At 39.6% G+C, this 19,608-nt stretch overlaps 1 protein-coding gene and 1 long non-coding RNA gene across 6 annotated transcripts in view; one reads left to right on the top strand and one right to left on the bottom strand.

The window, feature by feature from the left end:
* The window catches only part of hmg20a (high mobility group 20A), a 10,417-nt gene extending 8,876 nt beyond the window's left edge, over positions 1-1,541 (bottom strand). For 2 of the 5 annotated variants that reach the window (XM_046037332.1, XM_046037331.1), the window contains exon 1: positions 1,374-1,541. In XM_046037332.1, the coding sequence (XP_045893288.1) occupies positions 1,374-1,487 (114 nt within the window). In that variant the 5' untranslated portion in view covers positions 1,488-1,541. Of the gene's footprint in view, positions 1-664; positions 718-1,316 lie in introns of those variants that run through there. The other 3 variants (XM_046037333.1, XM_046037330.1, XM_046037334.1) reach the window with 3 other exon arrangements.
* Positions 1-14,301, top strand: part of LOC123961716 — a 29,980-nt gene extending 15,679 nt beyond the window's left edge. Inside the window, exons 5-6 of the long non-coding RNA XR_006822759.1 lie at positions 4,149-4,516; positions 14,058-14,301. This is a non-coding gene — a long non-coding RNA (uncharacterized LOC123961716). The remainder of the gene's footprint in view (positions 1-4,148; positions 4,517-14,057) is intronic.
* Positions 14,302-19,608: the final 5,307 nt, after the last annotated feature.

The raw sequence follows: 19,608 nt of genomic DNA, 5'->3' as shown, positions 1-19,608 counted from the left end.
AGGGAACCCCCCCCCCCCCCTTCAGCAGACAGTTATGGAAAGCAGGGTTTTCTTTCAAACATTTCTGTGATGACTGAAGACAGTTTATAGAAGACGTTTATACTACCCATCACATATTCTGAGCAGCTTGAGTTTGAGCTACAAAGAAACTTTACTTGCTGGCATGGCTTTAAGATGCTGAGGCTTAGCTATGAACAAAAACAGCCCACAAATGTATTCCCGGTGTTCTGCTTTCCAAACCAATCAAATACAAAACTATGCTGCAGTGCCCTCTGCTGGAGGAAAGCACACAATGCATGATGTAACGATAAACTGCATGGAAACGAACAATATAACATTAGCGTGTGTGAAAATGTATGCCGTTTAACTCTTTACACGGATGGCTTATCTTTTGAAATCCCTAAAACAACACTTTACATATATTTAAATGGTATATAACTGCTGTACATTATACTATTTACATCCCATTATTACTAACTATGAATCCCAGAATAAGCTAACCCTGCTTTCCAAGGACAACGTATAACGTTACTTGAAACTGGGTTATTCCTACATTTTAAAACCCTAAGAATTAGCTAAAAAGCTTTTAATACAACAATGGGGTGTTACGTTAACATTTAAAATGATCTGTTAGTTGCAATAACGCTAATGTATGGCACATTACGTTTCTGTATGAGCACCAAGTCAGCAGTGTTGGAAGCGTCGGCTAACATTAATGTAGTTAACGCTACATTAATGTAACCAAGTGCTGTGGTCCTTATGTTAAAATGTCGTCACACAGGCCAGTGAGCGGTCAAAATTACATTCAGCTTAGCTGCTTAAATATAATGTTAAGCTGAGATGTTGGCGAAATTCACACAAACCGAATAACGTTAGCCAGCTGGCAAACCGCACTGTTATTGGCTAGCGTTCACAATTAGCTTCGTTCACTTATACGAGCTAGCTTTAAACAGCTGTTTGTACTTGAAATGCGGTTTTAGCACCACGACCCTAATGATGTACGGACGTCGAATGTCTGATATTCATTACGGCTAACGATAACCTTTAAAATCAAAAAAAGTGCATAAAAATGGTCATTATCAGAAACAATGGTCTGGCACTAGCATGTTGGACTGCTTAGCTACTAGCTAGCTGTACTGCTAGCATGGGTTAGCACGCTGTTAGCTAAATAAGACGGGCAACTAACGTTTTGCTTTAGTTTACGCGAAATCGCCAAGATACGACTTCAACCATCATTATGAAATATCTTATGTACATGTTGTTGAACCACCCAGTCAAAACTACTTTAGATAACATAATTTGTAGGTGTAACCTACCTGTCCAAATGATTTTCCTAATCAAAACAATACAGCAGCCACTCCATAGAATCTTACCAGATAGACAGACATGCAACGTGACACTTCGCCCTGCAAAATACTTGATGTTTTAATTACTGGTGTTTTAATATTTGCTCTTATTTGTGTTTGTGCGTGTCTTTTAGATATCATTATGGCGAGTAAATGTAGATAATAAGATCACAATAATTCTAAAATGTAAGATTAAGAGATAAGTTAAGGTGTTTTAATATGTTCAATATAACGGGAGAGTTTCTGTCTCAGTCTTTAATATGTGCACACCAGAACCAGCCTGATATTTTAATTCTACAATTAATTTAAACTCCATTTTAGCAAACTGCTCTAGACATTGTAATTCTGTGCCCCCTCATTTTTCTTCGTGTATGTACACCAATGTATTTTAGGAGGTTGCTTCCCCCTACTGTTAACTTGCATATTACATTTATCAAATGTATATTCTCCCTTGAGAAATTTCAAGCTTTATCTATCAGACGTAGAAGTATGTTACACATCATGGCATGTAAGAAGTAGTAAATGGATAAGATGAGGACATCTTTCATCTGCTTTGGACTTTGTAGGTTACTCAAGCAAAATTGTGCCAAGAGCAGAATTGGCAAGCCCTCAAGCTTTTTGTAGTTTGTAGGATATTCCTATAGCCTATTTAGCTGCCACCATTACCTCTCATTCCAGTGTCCTCTGCTCTCCCCTGAAACTAAGAGGGAGTGTTTGAGCTCTTCCAATGCTGCACACACAAACACACACGAGTCGCCAACAGCAATATTTATAGTGCTGGCAACCCTGGGGTACAATCAACTTCCGCAAACAATCAGATCCTCATATTGCACTGAGCATCCTCCATGCATCGATGAATTATTTCATTAATTTGAGAAAAATACACAAATTCTGTACCATCTCTTGTGGAAACCATCCAGCAAAGCCTTGTCTCTGTGGCATAATATGGCATGTCCAAACGGAAAATTCAGTGACACATATACTGTCCTTTTGTAGACAGAATACCCAGGATTAATAATGAAGCTCCCAAACCAGTAATTTGAGAGATAGAAAGTGAGAGAGAGTGAGAAGTCTTACTTACTGGAATACTCTTGTTCCAAATTAACGGATCGCAAATCAACACCCAGGCGGGAGTAACCTAACTGTAGCTGCAGTTTAATTGAAACTTTAATTGCAATCTCATTGCAGTTATCCAGAGTTAATCCTACCCAATTCTCAGGCTCATTACACAGAGGTTGGGTACATCCAGAGTTTAGAAAATATTCACAAACAAAAGCAAGAACATTTAGCGCCTCAAATTTTTCATATCTTGTAGATAATCAAATCAGTTGCCAGGGACATAAGAAAGATCAACACACCGGGTGTGAAGATGCTCAAGCACAATACAATGCCTTAACATTCAGTTTTCTCTCAGTTTCCCCCTATATAGTTGTTCATGTTGGAAAAAATCTTATTCCACATTTTCTGACAGTGTCACTTACAGTATATACTCTATCAGCATGTACAGAGTTGGATGTTTTTGTGGTCTCGTCATTCCATCAAATAGGCTTTTATATATATTTTTAAATAGATGGATGGATTATGAATAATTTTATTTACCTTTAATCAGTGGTTCTCAAATTGGGGGGCGGGCCCTCCTGGGGGTGTAGAGCCACTTCAGGGGGGTCTTGGATGTTGAGAGGACCTAAAGCTACATAAATATAGGGGAACATAAACAAACAAAAGGTCTTTGATGCTAGCAATTCTTTTGTATTTCAATTGCCTGTATTGTTAATGATTCATGTCAATGATAATTCACTTTTGCTAGGGGTCTTAACGTTATTGGCTTCTGAAGGACTGACAGAAAAAGTTTAAGATCCACTGCCTTAAATGCAACCTAAATATCTTATAACTATAGCAACATCTGAAGATCCATTTGAACAATTTTCCGACTGCACAGCCTGAGTTTGTAATGACTTGTAATGTCAGCGAGTTTTAAGGAGTTTAAGAAAAACATCAGCTAATATTATGTGGTAAAATGTTGGAATTTATAATTTTGGTTTATCCAAATCCCCAGAAAATGTTTTGTCTAATTTCTCATTGAGGTCCTAATGTCCTACATTTCAAAGAAAGCCATTCAAATAATTTCATATATATACATCATCTGATTATTGTAGTTATAGAAAGAAAGTAGAGTAACAGCCCTTATTTAAATTAACTGAGTGTGTATTGCATTTAGAGGCGGCTGTCGGGAAAAACTGACATCTTTGGCTTTTCTGCAATGGAATGCTCATTTGTAAGACTGTTGAACGTCAATGCAAAATAGCATATCCCACACCAAAACCTGACATTTGATATTGATGTTTTAGATGAGAGATCAATTGAAGCTACACTGCTTGCCAGTTTTATTTATCTATAATTTTTTTTCTTAAATCCCCACAAAGCAACCTGGCTAGAAATGAAACCTGCTAGAAGCTGTTTTTATCTAAAGTTGTATTAGGCTTTATTTTCTTTATTTTCTTTTTTTTCATGATTTGCTAACACTTACAATAACAGGTACACAAATTAGCAATGATAATTTTTAGTTGAACAGAAAAAAGCATCTGCCAATAATATGGTAATCTCTACCAGCAGACATGTCATTTTCTAGTTCTCCAACAGTCATGAATTAATAAGAGGTAGCTTTGCCTGTGGAATCATGTTTGTCACTAATTGGCTGACTTGGAACACAGAAATGATGCAGGCCAACTGTTCAACTCCCAGCAGGAGCATGACTGGCTCGGTTTTTACCTTTTTTTTGTTGTTGTTTGTTTTACCATTCAGAATTAGCGGTCACTGCATTGTGGGCAGTGGCACCGCAAACAAAGCTTGGGAAATAGCGAGCCAGGTTCAATCAGCTCTGATCTGGAGACTCTTCACATCCCAGCTGGCCTGCGGGGCGTAGCATCCAGCTGTCCCCTGTACCGCTATCCACCTGCCATGTCACGTCGAATCATGTGGTCCCAGCCTGAGAAGCTTAGTGAAGAGGGAAGGTTTCCAGCCACTGGCCCTCTATGGGTTAGTCATGTTCTTGCCAGTTGGCAGGTGTGGCCTGGAAAATGGCAACATTGTGACACCCACACTACATGCATCAAGCCCTCCTCACGCCTCAGGATATCAAGGGGGATAAAGTCACATGACGTGCCAGTAGGGTGAGAAAAACTTAGTAACTCAGTGGATCATCTGTCTAAAAATGATGTTTGATTTACCACTGTATGAACTGAGGGTTTGAACAGAGAACATGGCACTGTTAATTACCATTGTTTGATTTAAGCTGCTGCGTGTATTTAGTGTTCTATAGGCGACAAAACAAAACCCCTTTGATAACTATATAATACATCTGATACTCATGTTCAGCCGTTCAATTCTGTCAATTCAGCTTTATTGTCAACTTTACTGGCAGCAACAGGCATCTTACCAGCACATTAGATGTTTCCATTGACAATGCGTAGGTCTAGCCACATTCGCTATTGACAAGTGAATTGTTGAAATAGTGGGACCACCGTGGAACTCAGTTCATTCCTATTTTATTGTTTTTAAATTTTGTTCTAATGCATTTCTTTGCCTTATGTAAAGCACTTTAAATTGTATCTGTTTTGAAATGTGCTATACAAATAAACCTTGCCTTGCATCAATGTAGACAATGTAAACATTAACACAGGTAAGAATACAGGAACTCACATAAGGTGTCTACAAAGTCACATGAGGTGTCTACACGTAGACATACTGGTGGCACATTCATTTGAACACTAACACAAACATCACATGAAATAAAGGTCAGACCACAGCCTATAGAGCACATAATTGGCTTTGACTTTTCAGAATCTTGCTGCATACATTTGGATATCAATGAGAATGAATTAACTGCAGCTCTTTCATACTCTTGTGCTTTAAGATAGGTAGTTAATATTAAAACTACTGTCTGTTGTTTGAAAACAAGTATGTCAAAATTATGCTAAGTATTCATTCATTAGTGTAGTGTACTTCATCAGCAAAACTGGTTATGGTTCAGTGTCTGAGGATGAATATGGCAGGATAGTAGGCAGCTCGAGTGCCTTTTGCTTCTCATGCACAAACACATGCACAGATGTGAGCTTTGTATCACAGATACATGTATAATATCACAGAGAACAAGAGCTAAAAGGACACAACGACTGCTGCATCATCTTGTTGCTATGCAACCTTCTAATTAGTCTTAGGTAACTAACCTGGAGAATCAAAGGGTAAGGTTTTGTAAATAAGAATGTAATAGAGATGGTACATTTTATTCTTACTTGGAGAACACGGCAAAGAGAGTTTTCTCATCTTTTCCAAAAGCTGTGACTGGAGCAGTGATGGGCAGCCACGTGCCACAGATGGCCAAGTATTACAGAATTTCATACCAATCGAACACTACACCAGGTGATTTCTGTGATTAGTACCTATTCTCTGGTTGAAGCTAATCAGGGAAACTACCTGGAAAAATGGCTCATATACTTTCAAAAAAGGTATTATATATAATCATGACCACAATGTGCAAAGCTAAAATATCTCAGAACTGTCATTATCATCATCCCCTCATCGCTTTTCATCAGAACAATTTGGTCCCTCTTTCAGCTCATGTAGTCTGACCTTCATAAAGACATGGCAGGAAAAGTTTCCTTTCACCCAGTGGAAGAATGTCCTCTGACTTGTTTTAAAACCAAAAAAGGAATAAACATGTCCTCACCTTGTCATTTACAATCACAACAAGCAAAGCTCACTAGGTGGTCAAGTGAGTTCCCTACTACTATCCCCCAAGTCTCTGTCCCTGCTTTTACTATCATACCCATGAACATCCCAGTCAGAATCACTAACCGGCCCATGCCTTTGTCATGGTCGGGATCGCTATAGTGTGCTTGATCTGCCAAATGGCTGGCACCCCCAAAGACTCTTTTGCTGATGACAACACGGCTTTGTCATCAATCAAAATGAATTACTTCTAACTTGCTGGTGTGTGTAAATTTTGATAGTTATTTCCTTTAGTTTGAACTAATGAAGAAAGAGAAATACAATGTTTTTTTCATACCAAAAATGCAAAGAAATAGAAAACAGAGGGTCTGAGTATAATCAGAAAATCCCAAATTAATTTGTAATTTAAAAAAAACAAAAAAAGTAAATCTGTTTGTTCCACAACCAAAAACGAACCAAAAACGGGAAAACCGTGTCCTCACGTAGTCATTTCCGGTCACCACAAGCAAACCTCTCCCTCCCCTACAAACCATAATAGGTGGTCAAGTGGGTTCCCTACTACTATACCCCCATCTCTGTCCCTGCTTTTTCTTTCATACCCATGAACATCCCAGTCAGATTCACCAACCCATGACAGTTAGCAGAGTGCACTTGATCCACCAAATGGCTGGCACCCCCAAATGCTTTGCTAATAAAAACACTGTGGCATCGTCATTCAAAATGTGTGTGATTAATTCACTCTCTGTGGCAAAAAAGTCTAACCCAGTGTGGCCAAAACTTGGCCACACTGGGTTAGCTCTCATCAACTTTTCCTTGTCTACAGGATGTGTTCCATTCTATTTTAAGCATGCAAGCAGCCCATTTTAATAAACTATAAGCCCATATCTAAACTGCTTCTATCACTCATTATAGAGGTTGTGGCAAACCTATCGCCATTGGAGAGGCACAATGTCTATGATAAATTTCTGTCAGGGTTTTGGAAACAACACTCAAACAAAACTGCTCTTCTGAGGGTCTCTAACAACATTCTAATATCCTCTGGCGCTGGTGAGAGCTCTGTGCTAGTACTTCTTGACCTCAGTTCTGCGTTTGACACTGCACAGAGGTACCTTGTGGTCTGTTGTGTACGTTATCACCAAATGAGATACATATTAATTTGTGCACTTCAGAGTTGTTGGTGAGCAGAGAGCCAGGCTAGGCGTTCCCCTGTTTCCAGTCTTTATGCTAAGCCAATTGCCTCTTCATTCTACCTCCGTACTTCACACACAAACATGAGAGTGTTATCGACCATTTCATCTCATTCTCTGGCAGAAAGTGGCCCAAAATGTTTAACTTTTTATTTAAAATAATTGATTTTGAGTAACAGGTCAGTCAACAAATCTGCTCTGGATCTGTCCCTTTGTTGTTCACATTAAGGCCTTTAAGCAGCTCCTGAAGGACTGGATACGAGTCCTACAGAATCTATTCCACACAAAACGCTTTACAAGTTTCATACCAATGTGCACAACCTTTTATTCATTGTGGTTCTACACCTACCTGCTGTTATTTGACCTCTAATGTTACGAAGACATTACTGATTGAAATGTAAATGTATTTATTCACTGCCCTTAAAATTGCACTATTTTATTTGGCAGCTCTCTCAGCATCTTATTTTGTATGCATTTTATACAGTGGTGAACAACACTTCATAAGAAAGATATCCTACTAATCACCACTGGAATAAAATTAGCATTTGAAACAGGTGTAAAAGTTCAAGAGAGATGCTACACAAGAAGATCTATACTTACACAGAAACAAAAGCATAGGATCCTCAGTATTCAGAGTCAATGCCAGCAATAAAGATAATGCGACAAGTATTTGAAAAATGTCTATAAAAATAGAAACAGAAATAAAATCTGTAAATACGAAAATGATACATGTTGACATTTCTTACAGCCCTGATGATTAACACAGAGACCATTTATGCACGTTACTTTTTTGAAAACACTATGTTCAGTACAGTATGTTCAGTCATTAAATTGACTTTAAAGAGATACTTTCACCTATTTTCACAGAAACACGACAGAGGGAGATTCAATAACCCAGATGAGACCTTTAATGTGAGGCAACCCAGTTTTCAAATGATGGCTCAAAAGTGACTAGACTGCCCTTTGTAAAGGGCCAAAGAGTTGAGAGGAGGTGACAATGGATAATAACTTGATGTATGACGCTTCAGCGGTGAGCTTTAAATGTCTTATCTAAATTCATACAAAATGACAGCACTTCTCCCCAACCAAGTCACGTTCATCATTTTCGTTGCACCGCCTGGCAGATAATGGACAAAAGAAAATCAATAAGTAAGAAAATCTAACTGAAGGAATCACGGGGTGATAGCAACGAGTGCTGATGAATGCACTCTATTTACAAGCATACTGATTTACTTTGTGGAAGATGGTCATGAGCCTTATTCAGAGAGTTTATGCAGCGCTGAATTCAACACTTTGGGTTATGGTGAAAAGAGAATACACAAAGCTACAAAATAATATAATGCTCTCCTTGTGCATATGATGTATCTTTTCAAGCAGGATGCAGAAATTAAATATATGAATGCATTTACAAAAAAAGTGCAGGAATTTTATTTTTAAACAGAAAATGACCCCGGGCAAAAATGAGCTACTTCGTCCCCAGTTTCCCCCTTCTCTATACATTGTGTACAGTATGCCTACGCTGGAATATTATATAACCCCAAGTTTGTTGTGTTTTAGATTAAACACAAATTTATTTCATGTCTGCATGGGCTGAAATAATGAAAGGTAAAACTAGATTTTGACATGGGGACCCTGTTCACCACAGGGCCTCTAAAAGACCTTATTGTGACAGTGGATATTGTGCTTTAGTTGAGTGTATTTCCATATCCCTAAAAAATCTAATCAAATACAGTTTAGTCTGGGTCTTTTGGGGCCCAGAACCAATAAACTGTGATGAAATGTAATGTTGACTGTTAATCTTCATGCAGATAATACAGACAAATGACCAACACCTTCTCAAATGGGTGATAACCTTTCATCTAGTGGGGGTCTAGCAGGTTTCACGGCATGAAAAAGCCTAGAGACTCTTGTTTTATAGTCTGCTACATCTATCCAGCTAGTTATCTTAGCAGCTAGCATCGTACTAAATCTACTAGCATTCTGTGAACCATCGTTAGCAACACTCATTAGCCAGTAGCATTAGCCAAACAGATACACTGGACTCCAGGGAGGCTGCTGCTGAAATGTCACACTATCATCTTTCCTACCAGTAGCGACTTTTAGTTGGCTGACCAACAGCAGCAAACTTTCCTTGTAAAGCAATCAACTGGATGGCAATTTAGTCTCAGATTTCAATGATTATGGCCATTGTTTTTCTAAAGATTAATAAAAAGAAAAGTAAAATATGTAAGCTACAGACCAGGAAATAAACTACACTCTTACTACCCAGCAACCTTGAAGGTTATTACTTACTAAAAAGCTAATTTCCATAATATGATTCAAGTGATAAAGTTGAGATTGTTTGATGCTAACATCAACAAGCCATCAACAATGTAAACTTGACTATTAAAGTCAATTAAACCATTAAAGTATCATTTTGTTACTGTTAATGTGTAAAAGTAGAAAATCATTTTTTTTAGTTTAAATCTTTTAATCCCAATTAACATTGTTGCTGTTGTGCAGACTGTGATTTTGAAGTAGTCTACATTCAAACCTGATGGGTTGCTGGAAGCAACAGAAAAACAGAACATGTTTGGTGAAAAAAAAGAGGAGCTTTATGGGGATACTATGGAAGACCTAAGCGGTTCGATTAAAAAAATAGTTTTACTCCGTTTTCCCCTGAATCTCTTCATAACAACTTTGTTGAGGATAGTAAAAAATACACCAAAGGAGGAAAAAAAATTACTGAGAACAGGAGTCAAACACACAATCCTTGGATGTCAAGGCCTGTGCACTATCAACTGAGCTAACCAGTCACATTCCAAAGTGTTCTGAAATTATCCTAAAGAAACGCACCAGCCCCTGTCTTTAGCTATGGTTTGTTATCTCAAGATCACAACAAAATGATTCCGTTATTAGGGGTAAACAACATTCGTTATCTCAAGATAATGAGAAAATGATCCCTTTATCACGGGAAATGGAGTAAAAAATAAACAATTGAATGTATGGCCGCTTAGGTCTTCCGTTGGATACAGCTCAATAGTGTTTTCTTTTTAGAAATATAATGTGCATGAAATGAGGAACTGACAAAAGACATGTCACTATACATTTCTTTTAGTGATTTCATAAAAAGAAATATGAGCCCGACAAAAGACAATACCACAGTTAAAATTCAGTCAATGTGTTACCTTCGATAATTGTATTTCAGCATAATTATACAAGCCGCATTCTTGGAAATGGACTAGTGTGAAAAATGTTTAGTTTAATACATTCATTTTTTTATGTGTGCAGCAACAAGCTGCTCATTGTGGGTGTGACAACTTCCAGTCAGGGATGTCATTTTGGATCAAAGATATGTTTTATCCATGTGTGCATTCTACTGAACAACAGCATGACCTGAGCTGTTTCAGTCGAGTAATTTCCTGCATGATGGGTGCGATCACATCAGGGGAATTGTCACAGCCGCAATATGCAACCGTGCAAAGTTATAACCTGTGGATGTCCTCACCCACTCCCTTGGGAGACAGTGATGGACCGGTTGGTTATGGGATATCAGCAAGGTCACCAGCTGTCTACTTTTGTCATACATGTATCTGCGCTTCACAGTGTTATTTGCAGTGGTGGAAATGACCATGTCTTACTGGGGGAACCATACTTGGGTGGGTGGGAAAGGGAAGATTACATTCAGACATTTATTATAAATAAATTCTTATTGATTTTACTCATTATCATGAGAGCTACATGTCTAACAACAACAATATTCACATGAATCGTCAAACAATCAAGATTAATGTTACATTAACTAAAATAAAGTTTTATTGTACTTACTTACATTAAAAAGTGTAGTTGTCGTCAACTCAAGTAATCTTGGAGTTAGCCTATCCCCTTGTTCCCTTCTCCACGAGGCCTCTCTGCTGACCACTGACTTAATAAGTCTGTGTGTGTGTTAGTGTTTGGAGAGGAGCTCACAGAGACCAGGGTTTCTATGATTTCAACACAGATGTCGTTCACAATGAAACATAAGCATAATCATGGGAAAAATAGGATGAATAGTGAGTTTACTGCATCCTTTTGGATTTGAATGTGTCAGAGATGCAAGCTTGCAGCGTATCTATAGTCGGTGGTGATGACACACTGACAGAGAAACGCTACTCTGGGCATTAGTTCCAGGGAACCTGCAATTTGTTGTATGGGCAGCAGCATGACTTGTAGTGCATTCAGGCACAGTAAATTATATTCATACTCCTGCTTCAGGGAATAGTTGTACATGTCCATCATATCTTAATGTACGTGATGGGCATGGACATGTCTTTTTACTGCCTGACCTGGTCCCACGACAAACAAGCTGAAATGCATGGACACTGTTTGATGTACAGTGCATGGACTCAGGTCTGCAAACATACATGTACAGTATATGCATTTGCTGTTCATGAGGTTCAGCATCATCTCAAACATCTCAAATACTCACTCATACGCTTATGATGTACTTGCTTTTTACCACTACTCTGCTGGTTGCCACAGATGTAGAATTATTCATGTACTTGCCTGTGTGCTTCACATGTACCTGGAGGATTAAAACTTGATTCCTGTTGGACACAGAAGTACCTTCTGATTTTGCACCACAAAAACACAACTAAAATGCTCTATTTGTTTTTCTTCAAAACTTTCTGCCAGGGTTGTTCTCGTCTATTACGAGTCTGATGTTACCTTACTTCAAATCCTGCATGTTCCCTCCCCCCACAATGCAGGTGCTTAAAGGTGGGGTAAGCGATTATAGAGAAATCCAATTCCATGACAAATATCACGATACAGAGCGAACAACGACACAACGTGTAATGCAACGAACGCTCACCAAGTTGGGGGTTAGTCGTTACAGTTGGCACTGCGAAGCTAACATGCAGAGAGGACAATGTTGTTCCAAAGCCACCACAACAGCTCCAGACAGCGATACTCACTTCTGCTCTCCTGCTTACTATAGCTAACATCACAACAACAGCATGTCTTTGCCAATTAGAAAGTATGGTCAATGTCAGTGGGCAACGGTTTGTTTTCCCATTTACAAAGCCAGGGCTGTGTACAAGCACCAGATTAGCTGAATTTGACAGAAATATGTGTATTGGATTAGAATCGCTTACCCCACCTTTAATTGCATCTTGTGGACATGTTAACGTCTGACCCAGAAACAAGCTTTAAACACGTATCAACCAGGTTTTTTTTCAGCCACTTATGATGGCAATATTCACTCTTGTGCTTTGGTCTAATCTCCACCAACTCCCGAGGGAAATATCTGGCTCTTTAGCTGCTAAATGCTCCACCAAGTTCACTAGCTAGTTGTTAACTTTACATATGTGCTCTTCAATGATGCTGATGAGAGCAGTGAGAGTGAATCAAAACAGTTAAAAGACAGTAAAATATTCATTAGAGCTGAGGAAAACTGCAGTCGGATGAAAATTCTCTGTGGGTTCATCCCTATGAGCGACCCCTTTCACATTATTAAAGTTATTTGATCTATTGTTAATATAAAATATAAATTATAGCAGCTTTAAACAGTAATAAAACCCATGCATTAAAAGGCGAAACAAAAGAAATGCACATTTAGTTTTTGCCACTGCAGCAATCTTGAGTAGTATATTAAATGGCATAAAATCATTCTATTTGGTGACATTTGTCAAACATATGGACTCTTAGTCAGTAACGGACCTTGCAGTGCAGTACCTGACATATTGTCCAATTTTATGTATTTAAATACTAATGTGTAATGTTCTCTGTTTTAAATACTCATTGTGCAATATTCTCTGCTTGAAAACTCTGGTTAGTCTGTCCCAATACTGTAGTTTTTAAGGATTGTATCCATTCCCCATGAACCTTACCAGTGCTCATTATTACTACAGTGTTACCATCTAATTCACTACAACTATTTATCAATGCATTTCTGTTAATGCTGTTAAATACTGTACACTTCTTTTTTTTAGATTTCATGTTTGGATTTTTTTATTTGTATATTTTCTTATATTTTCTACTTACCTACTTTCTATTATTATTTCTATTCTTTTAAACCTTGATATGCAAAGTGAGCCATTATGACAAAAATAAATTCCCAATAAAGTATTTCTGATTCTGATTCTAAAGGTTCGAAATAAATTCTGAGTGAAAATAGTTTATTTGAACAAACACTATCCCACACAAATGCACAGAGAAAAATCTGACCTGAAGAGTGTGCATTTTCTTCAGCCTTGCTTACCTAATTACACTTTACATGTCCATATGAGCACCCTCGACTTCTGTAACTTGTGGCGTTACAAGAGGGGGGATCAAGGATATTATGCAGCAGGGCATGTGTTTCAGTCTCACTTACATCTCTTTTTGTTTTTCCCCCTACTTCCCTACGACCTCGCTAGCAGGCTTGCCTTTGTCTCTTTCTCAGACCTCCTTCCCTTCATCCCCTCTCCTTTACCCCTGTCTCTTCTCGCCTGCGGCAAAGTCTTCTACTCCACACCTTGCTTGAACACTGGCTTTGTGCATTCATGGTGTTAGGCAGGCTGGTGGAAGACACAATTTAATTAGCAAGTCAGGCGATAAATTACCCCCGCAATTAAAAGGCAGCCCCTTGTTTTTGTTTATGCCTGTAGGGAGAGCTCTCTAAACAAACTACAGCTCTCTCTGTGCAGACATGACACTTCACTGATGACCGCACACAAGTTTAGCGTAGAGCTCCCCTCCAAAATGATGTAAATACAGTTGTGAGTGGCCCTCTCTGAAGAGCCAAGCTCCATTTCCTCCTGTCTTGGTCACAGACGAGCTTTATCTCCTGTTACAGAGCCCTGGCTTTGGCTGAGGACCAGGAAGCACCAGGGAGAGAACACAGAGTCGACTTCAATAGCTCGCACACACGTTTCATGCACAAACACACAGACCAGACGTGGTTCCAAAAGCAGTCCAAGGACCCAGCCGGTCTGTCCTTGGTGTTTCACTTCCTGCTGATTAGAGAAGGCTTTCAGACGTGAGTAGTCCTTCACAGGCTTTTCGTCTATCAAATAGGCTCTTTGAGGATCTCAAATGATTTCTTTTTTAATGCCTCCTTTTAACTGAATTAATAAAGACGATGATTCATGGTGTAAGCACTTTTTTTCTACCACAGAGCAACACAAACAATTTATTCCTGTGAATATGTGGTGTGAACTTTAGCAGAGACTGGAAAACATCTGACTTAAGATCAGTTGGTCATCCCAAAGCTGCCAGGTGGTTCTCTGGGTACAAGTATCCAACACATGACTAAGGTATTACTTACACCAATAATGCAGCCAAAATTAATTAATTCATTTAACAAATCTGTTTAAAGCAGTTATAAACAGTGTTGGGAGTAACGCGTTACAAAAGTAACGTAATTACATATTATATCCATTATAATCTCAGTAACATGCGTTACAACGCATTTTAACACGAAATTAAGTGTTTGGGTTTTTTTTGTAATAAGTCACCAACACCGAGAAACATTTCGGCACCAGAAAAACAAATCCATGAGTAAAGGAGTAACATTAATATGCATGTGCAACTCTAAACAAAGATAAAATAAAAGTGAGATGGTTTACTGCGTAGCTAAAACGGAGCAACCAACACAGGTTGAAAAAAGAGCTTCTGCAGCAATGTGAAGTTTGACAAACATATGGTGTTTTTTGAAAATTAAACCATGTAAACCTATTCTGGCAGAACCCCTAAATAAACTTATGAACCTGAAAATGAGCATAACATTTCAGCTTCTAAAAGTAAGAGCTACAGTAGCTGTGCTTTTATCTAGAATATGGATGCTTAACCCCAGAAACACGTTTAACTTCCATAGAAAGACTGAAAAAGCAAAGCTCAATGAATGATTACAGTTGCTGGCAATGTATAGTTAGTTATTTAACTGAGGGGGCTGTTATGTCTGGTATCATCACCAAGCACTCTCACAGTTTCTCCTGTAGCTCTAAAGGATTCATGTCAGACTTATCGCTGAACAATTAACGAGCAAAGGATACAAAGTCTAGACACACGTGATGGCTGTGCAATGAAAGAATTAAGGCACTAAAAAGACTTGCTTTTGTTCAACCGACTGGGAGAGCTAAGGGTAGTGGAGGGCGACTGGAAAAATGAGGCAGCCTTTGCGAAATAAGTCTGGGTAATCCATCAGATGCCAGGCCTCATTATGGCTATGGGTACAGCATGAAAGAGAGCCCTTTATCTGGGTTTCCTGTTCTTATTAGTAGCACTAGCAAAAGATAGTAGCCATCCCTCCTTCATCCCCCACCTCTGTGCTGGGGGGCCGCAGCTGACACAGAGAAGCAAAGTCATTCTCTGGCCTGCATTCCCTGGCCAGGTCTGTGGGCAGGCCTGCCAAGTTGTGAGGATAAGTGTGTGTGTGTTGTGTGTGCATACAAGTGTGTATGTGTGCACACACATATCCAGGGAGGCTCAATAGTCACTGTTGGAAACCTTTTTGCCAGCTGCAGCACATCCTCCCCTTCACTGATGGTAGCCAAATCCAAAATGGCTGGAGCTATTTTAAGCCTCATTCGCAAAATGGTGACACACAGCACTGGAATTATTGCAGTGGACTTGGTCACTCAAACATAGGGTGAACCATCTGCACAATGTGGTATTCAAATTTGTGATTATTTTTGTTTCATGCTAGTCTGAATTGTATAGAGCTTGAGATCTGGTGGGACTTTTGTGTTAAAAAAGAACTACTGAGCTACTGTGCCTACTCACCCACCATAGCTAACAAACTGCTGAGTATGACAATGTGAAGAGGAAAGGGCCAATACAAGATCACACTGTGTGAGAATGACACATTGTGTGAGATGGACAAGCCTAGTGACAATCTTCTGCCAAATTTTTATTTTATTGCTGTTTTGTTACCACAAGGAAGTCAATAAGGCAGTCCACTGACGTACAGGAACCAAGCAAAAGCCAAACTATTACTGCTAAATCAACCATTACATTTCATCAATTTTTTTATTTTTATTTTATATTTTTGTCTTTTATTGAATGCAGTGTTGTTTATTCTTGGATGATGTAAAGCACTTTGGACACCTGTTGGTTGCTGTAAAGTGCTATATAAATAAATGTTGATTGACTGATTGATTAATCTGCTTTTCATAACAAGACTGCATACCGTTGGTGTTGCGACCTGATGCAATACCTGATGGGGCCAGCAGAGGGCAGTAGGTGACAGTAGTGGCGGCACGTCACTGTCAGAACTGACCAGATGAAGGGCAGCTAGGGCTGTGGAACATCAAGGAATCCTGAAGTATGCCAGGTGGAGCGAATAATGTCTTGAAAAGGGAAGAGAACAAATGGTACAAAGACAGCAAATTAGCCCATCTCTAAAGATGAGGGGCTTCAATTATCACAGCCAGAGACTGGCTGAGTGCGTGAGGGGAGCCGGATTGAACTTTCAAAGAAGTGGAGGAGCAGCATGAGGGTCATTAAAAAAGAGGGGCTGGCACTTGACAGAATGAAAGGTGGCAAGTAGTGCTGGACCTGTGTACTTTGGATACTGAGGGTTCTTTAAGGGCAGGAAGAGAGAGACAGACAGATGCCTCAGTGTGTATGTACAAGCATCGCAGTCAGTCTTTTGACATCCCTTGACTGCCCCCCTCCCTCTCCTTCTCTCTCCATAGATTCTTGGATTGTTATTTAATCAAGGTGGTGGCCTGGAGAGACAAACTGGAAATTAAGAAACTGTATTCTGCTCTCCCCAGACTCAGGAACAGCTACAGCTTTCACCATAAAAAAGGCACAAATAATACAGAAATGAGCACTGCAGGCTGTATATAATCATATATAATTATATGTATGTACATGAATTGTGTGTTTGTATGTATGTGAGTGTGTGTGCGTGTGTTTACATTCAAACACTGTAAACACCTGTCATGCGTTTGCTCTCATCAATGTGGTCCTATCATCTGCGGGTCAAAGGTTACTAAACAAACTCACGGCTGAGCAAGCAGTGGGATCAAACAGAGGAGAGCAGGGGGTAAATCAGTTGACTTTTCCCCCAGACAGGATGACAGCAGCTCACAGCCTCAATACAAACACCCAAAACACAACCACACAGTGCTGACACACACACTTGCCAGTGCTTGAGCTCGCAAACACACACAAACATAAATTCCTCACTATCTAGTCCTTCACCATGCATGCAGCTAATTGGAGCCTGATTAGGAAGTCATGTTCATACAGAGAAACAACGAAGCGGGCAGCAGAGGATATCGCCAGCCAACACAAATGGAGTCATAGAATGGCCCTACAGATAAAATCTCTGCCACCGCCTTTGAAACCTCACAGAAGCCTTTTCTTCCCTGCCTTCTTCAGGTGCTGGCACAGAAGAACATGAAGGAGCCTAATTAAGGGTCGTTTCCCGTGGGGAGTCAGTTAGACCAGCTGTATTATTTGCCAAGTCCGATATGCAGCAAGGCTGCTGTTTTCCATTTCTTTCTGCGCCTCAGGCCAATGTGCTTGCCCTACTTCAGTCCACAAGGTGCTCTCAGCCTGGTGAAAGTGAATGGGAGAGTCTGGAAGAGATGTGGGACAACAGGGAGCCTCTTGCTTCTTGTATGACATTGGGAACATGTTTGAAATTAGTCTTTTGGACTTTGGGAATTGATTCGATCAAGGCAAAATTGATTATATCAGGACTGCAGTAGTTCATTATCAGTTCAGAGTCTCAGTGTCTCTTGATGCTCTGGCCACAAAAGTCAAATTGATGACTTATCTGTCAGAGCTAAAGCCCTCAGAGCTATAATGCCCCCAGCACCTCAATGCAGCCTCAAAATCAGTTCAAACCAACTAATTAAATATTATTATACACCACTGAAAGAATGCTTTATCTTTTGGTGCTTAGCCTTCACAGCTCAAGCAGTGATATCCAAGCAACCCTGAATTTATCCCTCCTATTCTCTCCACACTCGCCATTCTTCCAAACACAAAGCTAATATGCGGCGGGCCTGACAGTCACTACTGCGTGAGGAGGCATTTACATAAGCTTGTGTATACGGCCATTGTGATGATAATAGGCGTGTGATCTCCTGTGTCAGCGAATGAGAAAAACATCTCATCCATTCAAATAGATATGTCAGCCAAAGCATTAGCCTCCCCTATAATTGGCCACAGAGGTCACCCTGGCAAAGCCGAGAGGCGACATTTACTGTGGCACGAAAATTTGTTGTGCTCATTCACCCCCTCTCAATCCGACAAACAAAACTGCTTGTGCCCGGCTGAAATGTGACATCCGGCCTTCTCGGTGCCAGTTGCAGCTGCCCATCCAAAGGGTCGTGTTTCTATGTAAGATTTCTTTAATGGTTTCCATTAATATCACTCTTGTCCACCGTCCCTGTAGAGGCATGCAGCCCGTCTCCTTCTCTAAATGCATTATTTGTGCATTCTGTGGCAAAAGGCTGTGACAGTCAGTTTAGAAGATAACAACTAACAACCAAAACCCGACCTTGCATGGATGACACTGCCGTTAATCAAGGGGTTCTGGCTTTATAACATTTTTTTTTCAGGAAAGCATGTGGCCTATCCTCCTCACACATATTTCTTGTCTCTGAAAGAGACAACTGTGAGACAGGAGGTGAACGGACAAGAGCTATGGTTGACAAAACAAACCAAGACACAAATCAAAAATGTCTGTAAGTACAAAATGTACCAGAGAAGTCAGCACTCGGCATATAACACTGATATACTACAACTTATGTTAACCCATGTTAGGTAAGTAAGTATGGACAACCTCTCACATTTTACCTTTACTATTCCATTGGTGAATTTCAAATCTCTTCTTCTTTCATTGACCTTTATTAGCACATTCCCAGCCTCTCCAGGTTTGCACAATTCCACAATGTCAAACATCATCACAACCTTCACACGTTTTAAATTATGACAGAATTGTTCTTTGTGGCGATTTTAATATTCATGTTGATGACCCCACCAATCTTAATGCAACTGACTTTTTAAATATGGCCACTTCTTTTAACTTCAAACAACATGTCAAAGGACAAACACATAACCGTGGTCATACACTGGACTTGGTTTTTACCCTGGGTGTCAGCATTTCCTCTGTGGAATTAGTGGACATGACCATATCTGACCACAGATGTATTGTTTTTAGCTGCGATTCGCCTGTTACTCATGCCGCCTCACCAAGCTCCGTGTGTTGTCGCATCTTTAATGAACAAAGTGTTTCAAAGTTTTGCGCATTCTTTCAGAGCCAAAGCCAACACCTGTCTGATTCCAACACCAACAATCTGGTCGATCACTTCAATCATATCTGCTTGTCGTCACTAAATATTACTGCTCCTCTAAAGGTTAGGCCTACATCTAAAGCTAGTAAG

The sequence above is a fragment of the Micropterus dolomieu genome, linkage group LG22 (assembly GCF_021292245.1).
Source record: "Micropterus dolomieu isolate WLL.071019.BEF.003 ecotype Adirondacks linkage group LG22, ASM2129224v1, whole genome shotgun sequence".
Lineage (NCBI taxonomy): Eukaryota > Metazoa > Chordata > Actinopteri > Centrarchiformes > Centrarchidae > Micropterus > Micropterus dolomieu.
This window is presented reverse-complemented; position numbering and strand designations above follow the sequence as displayed.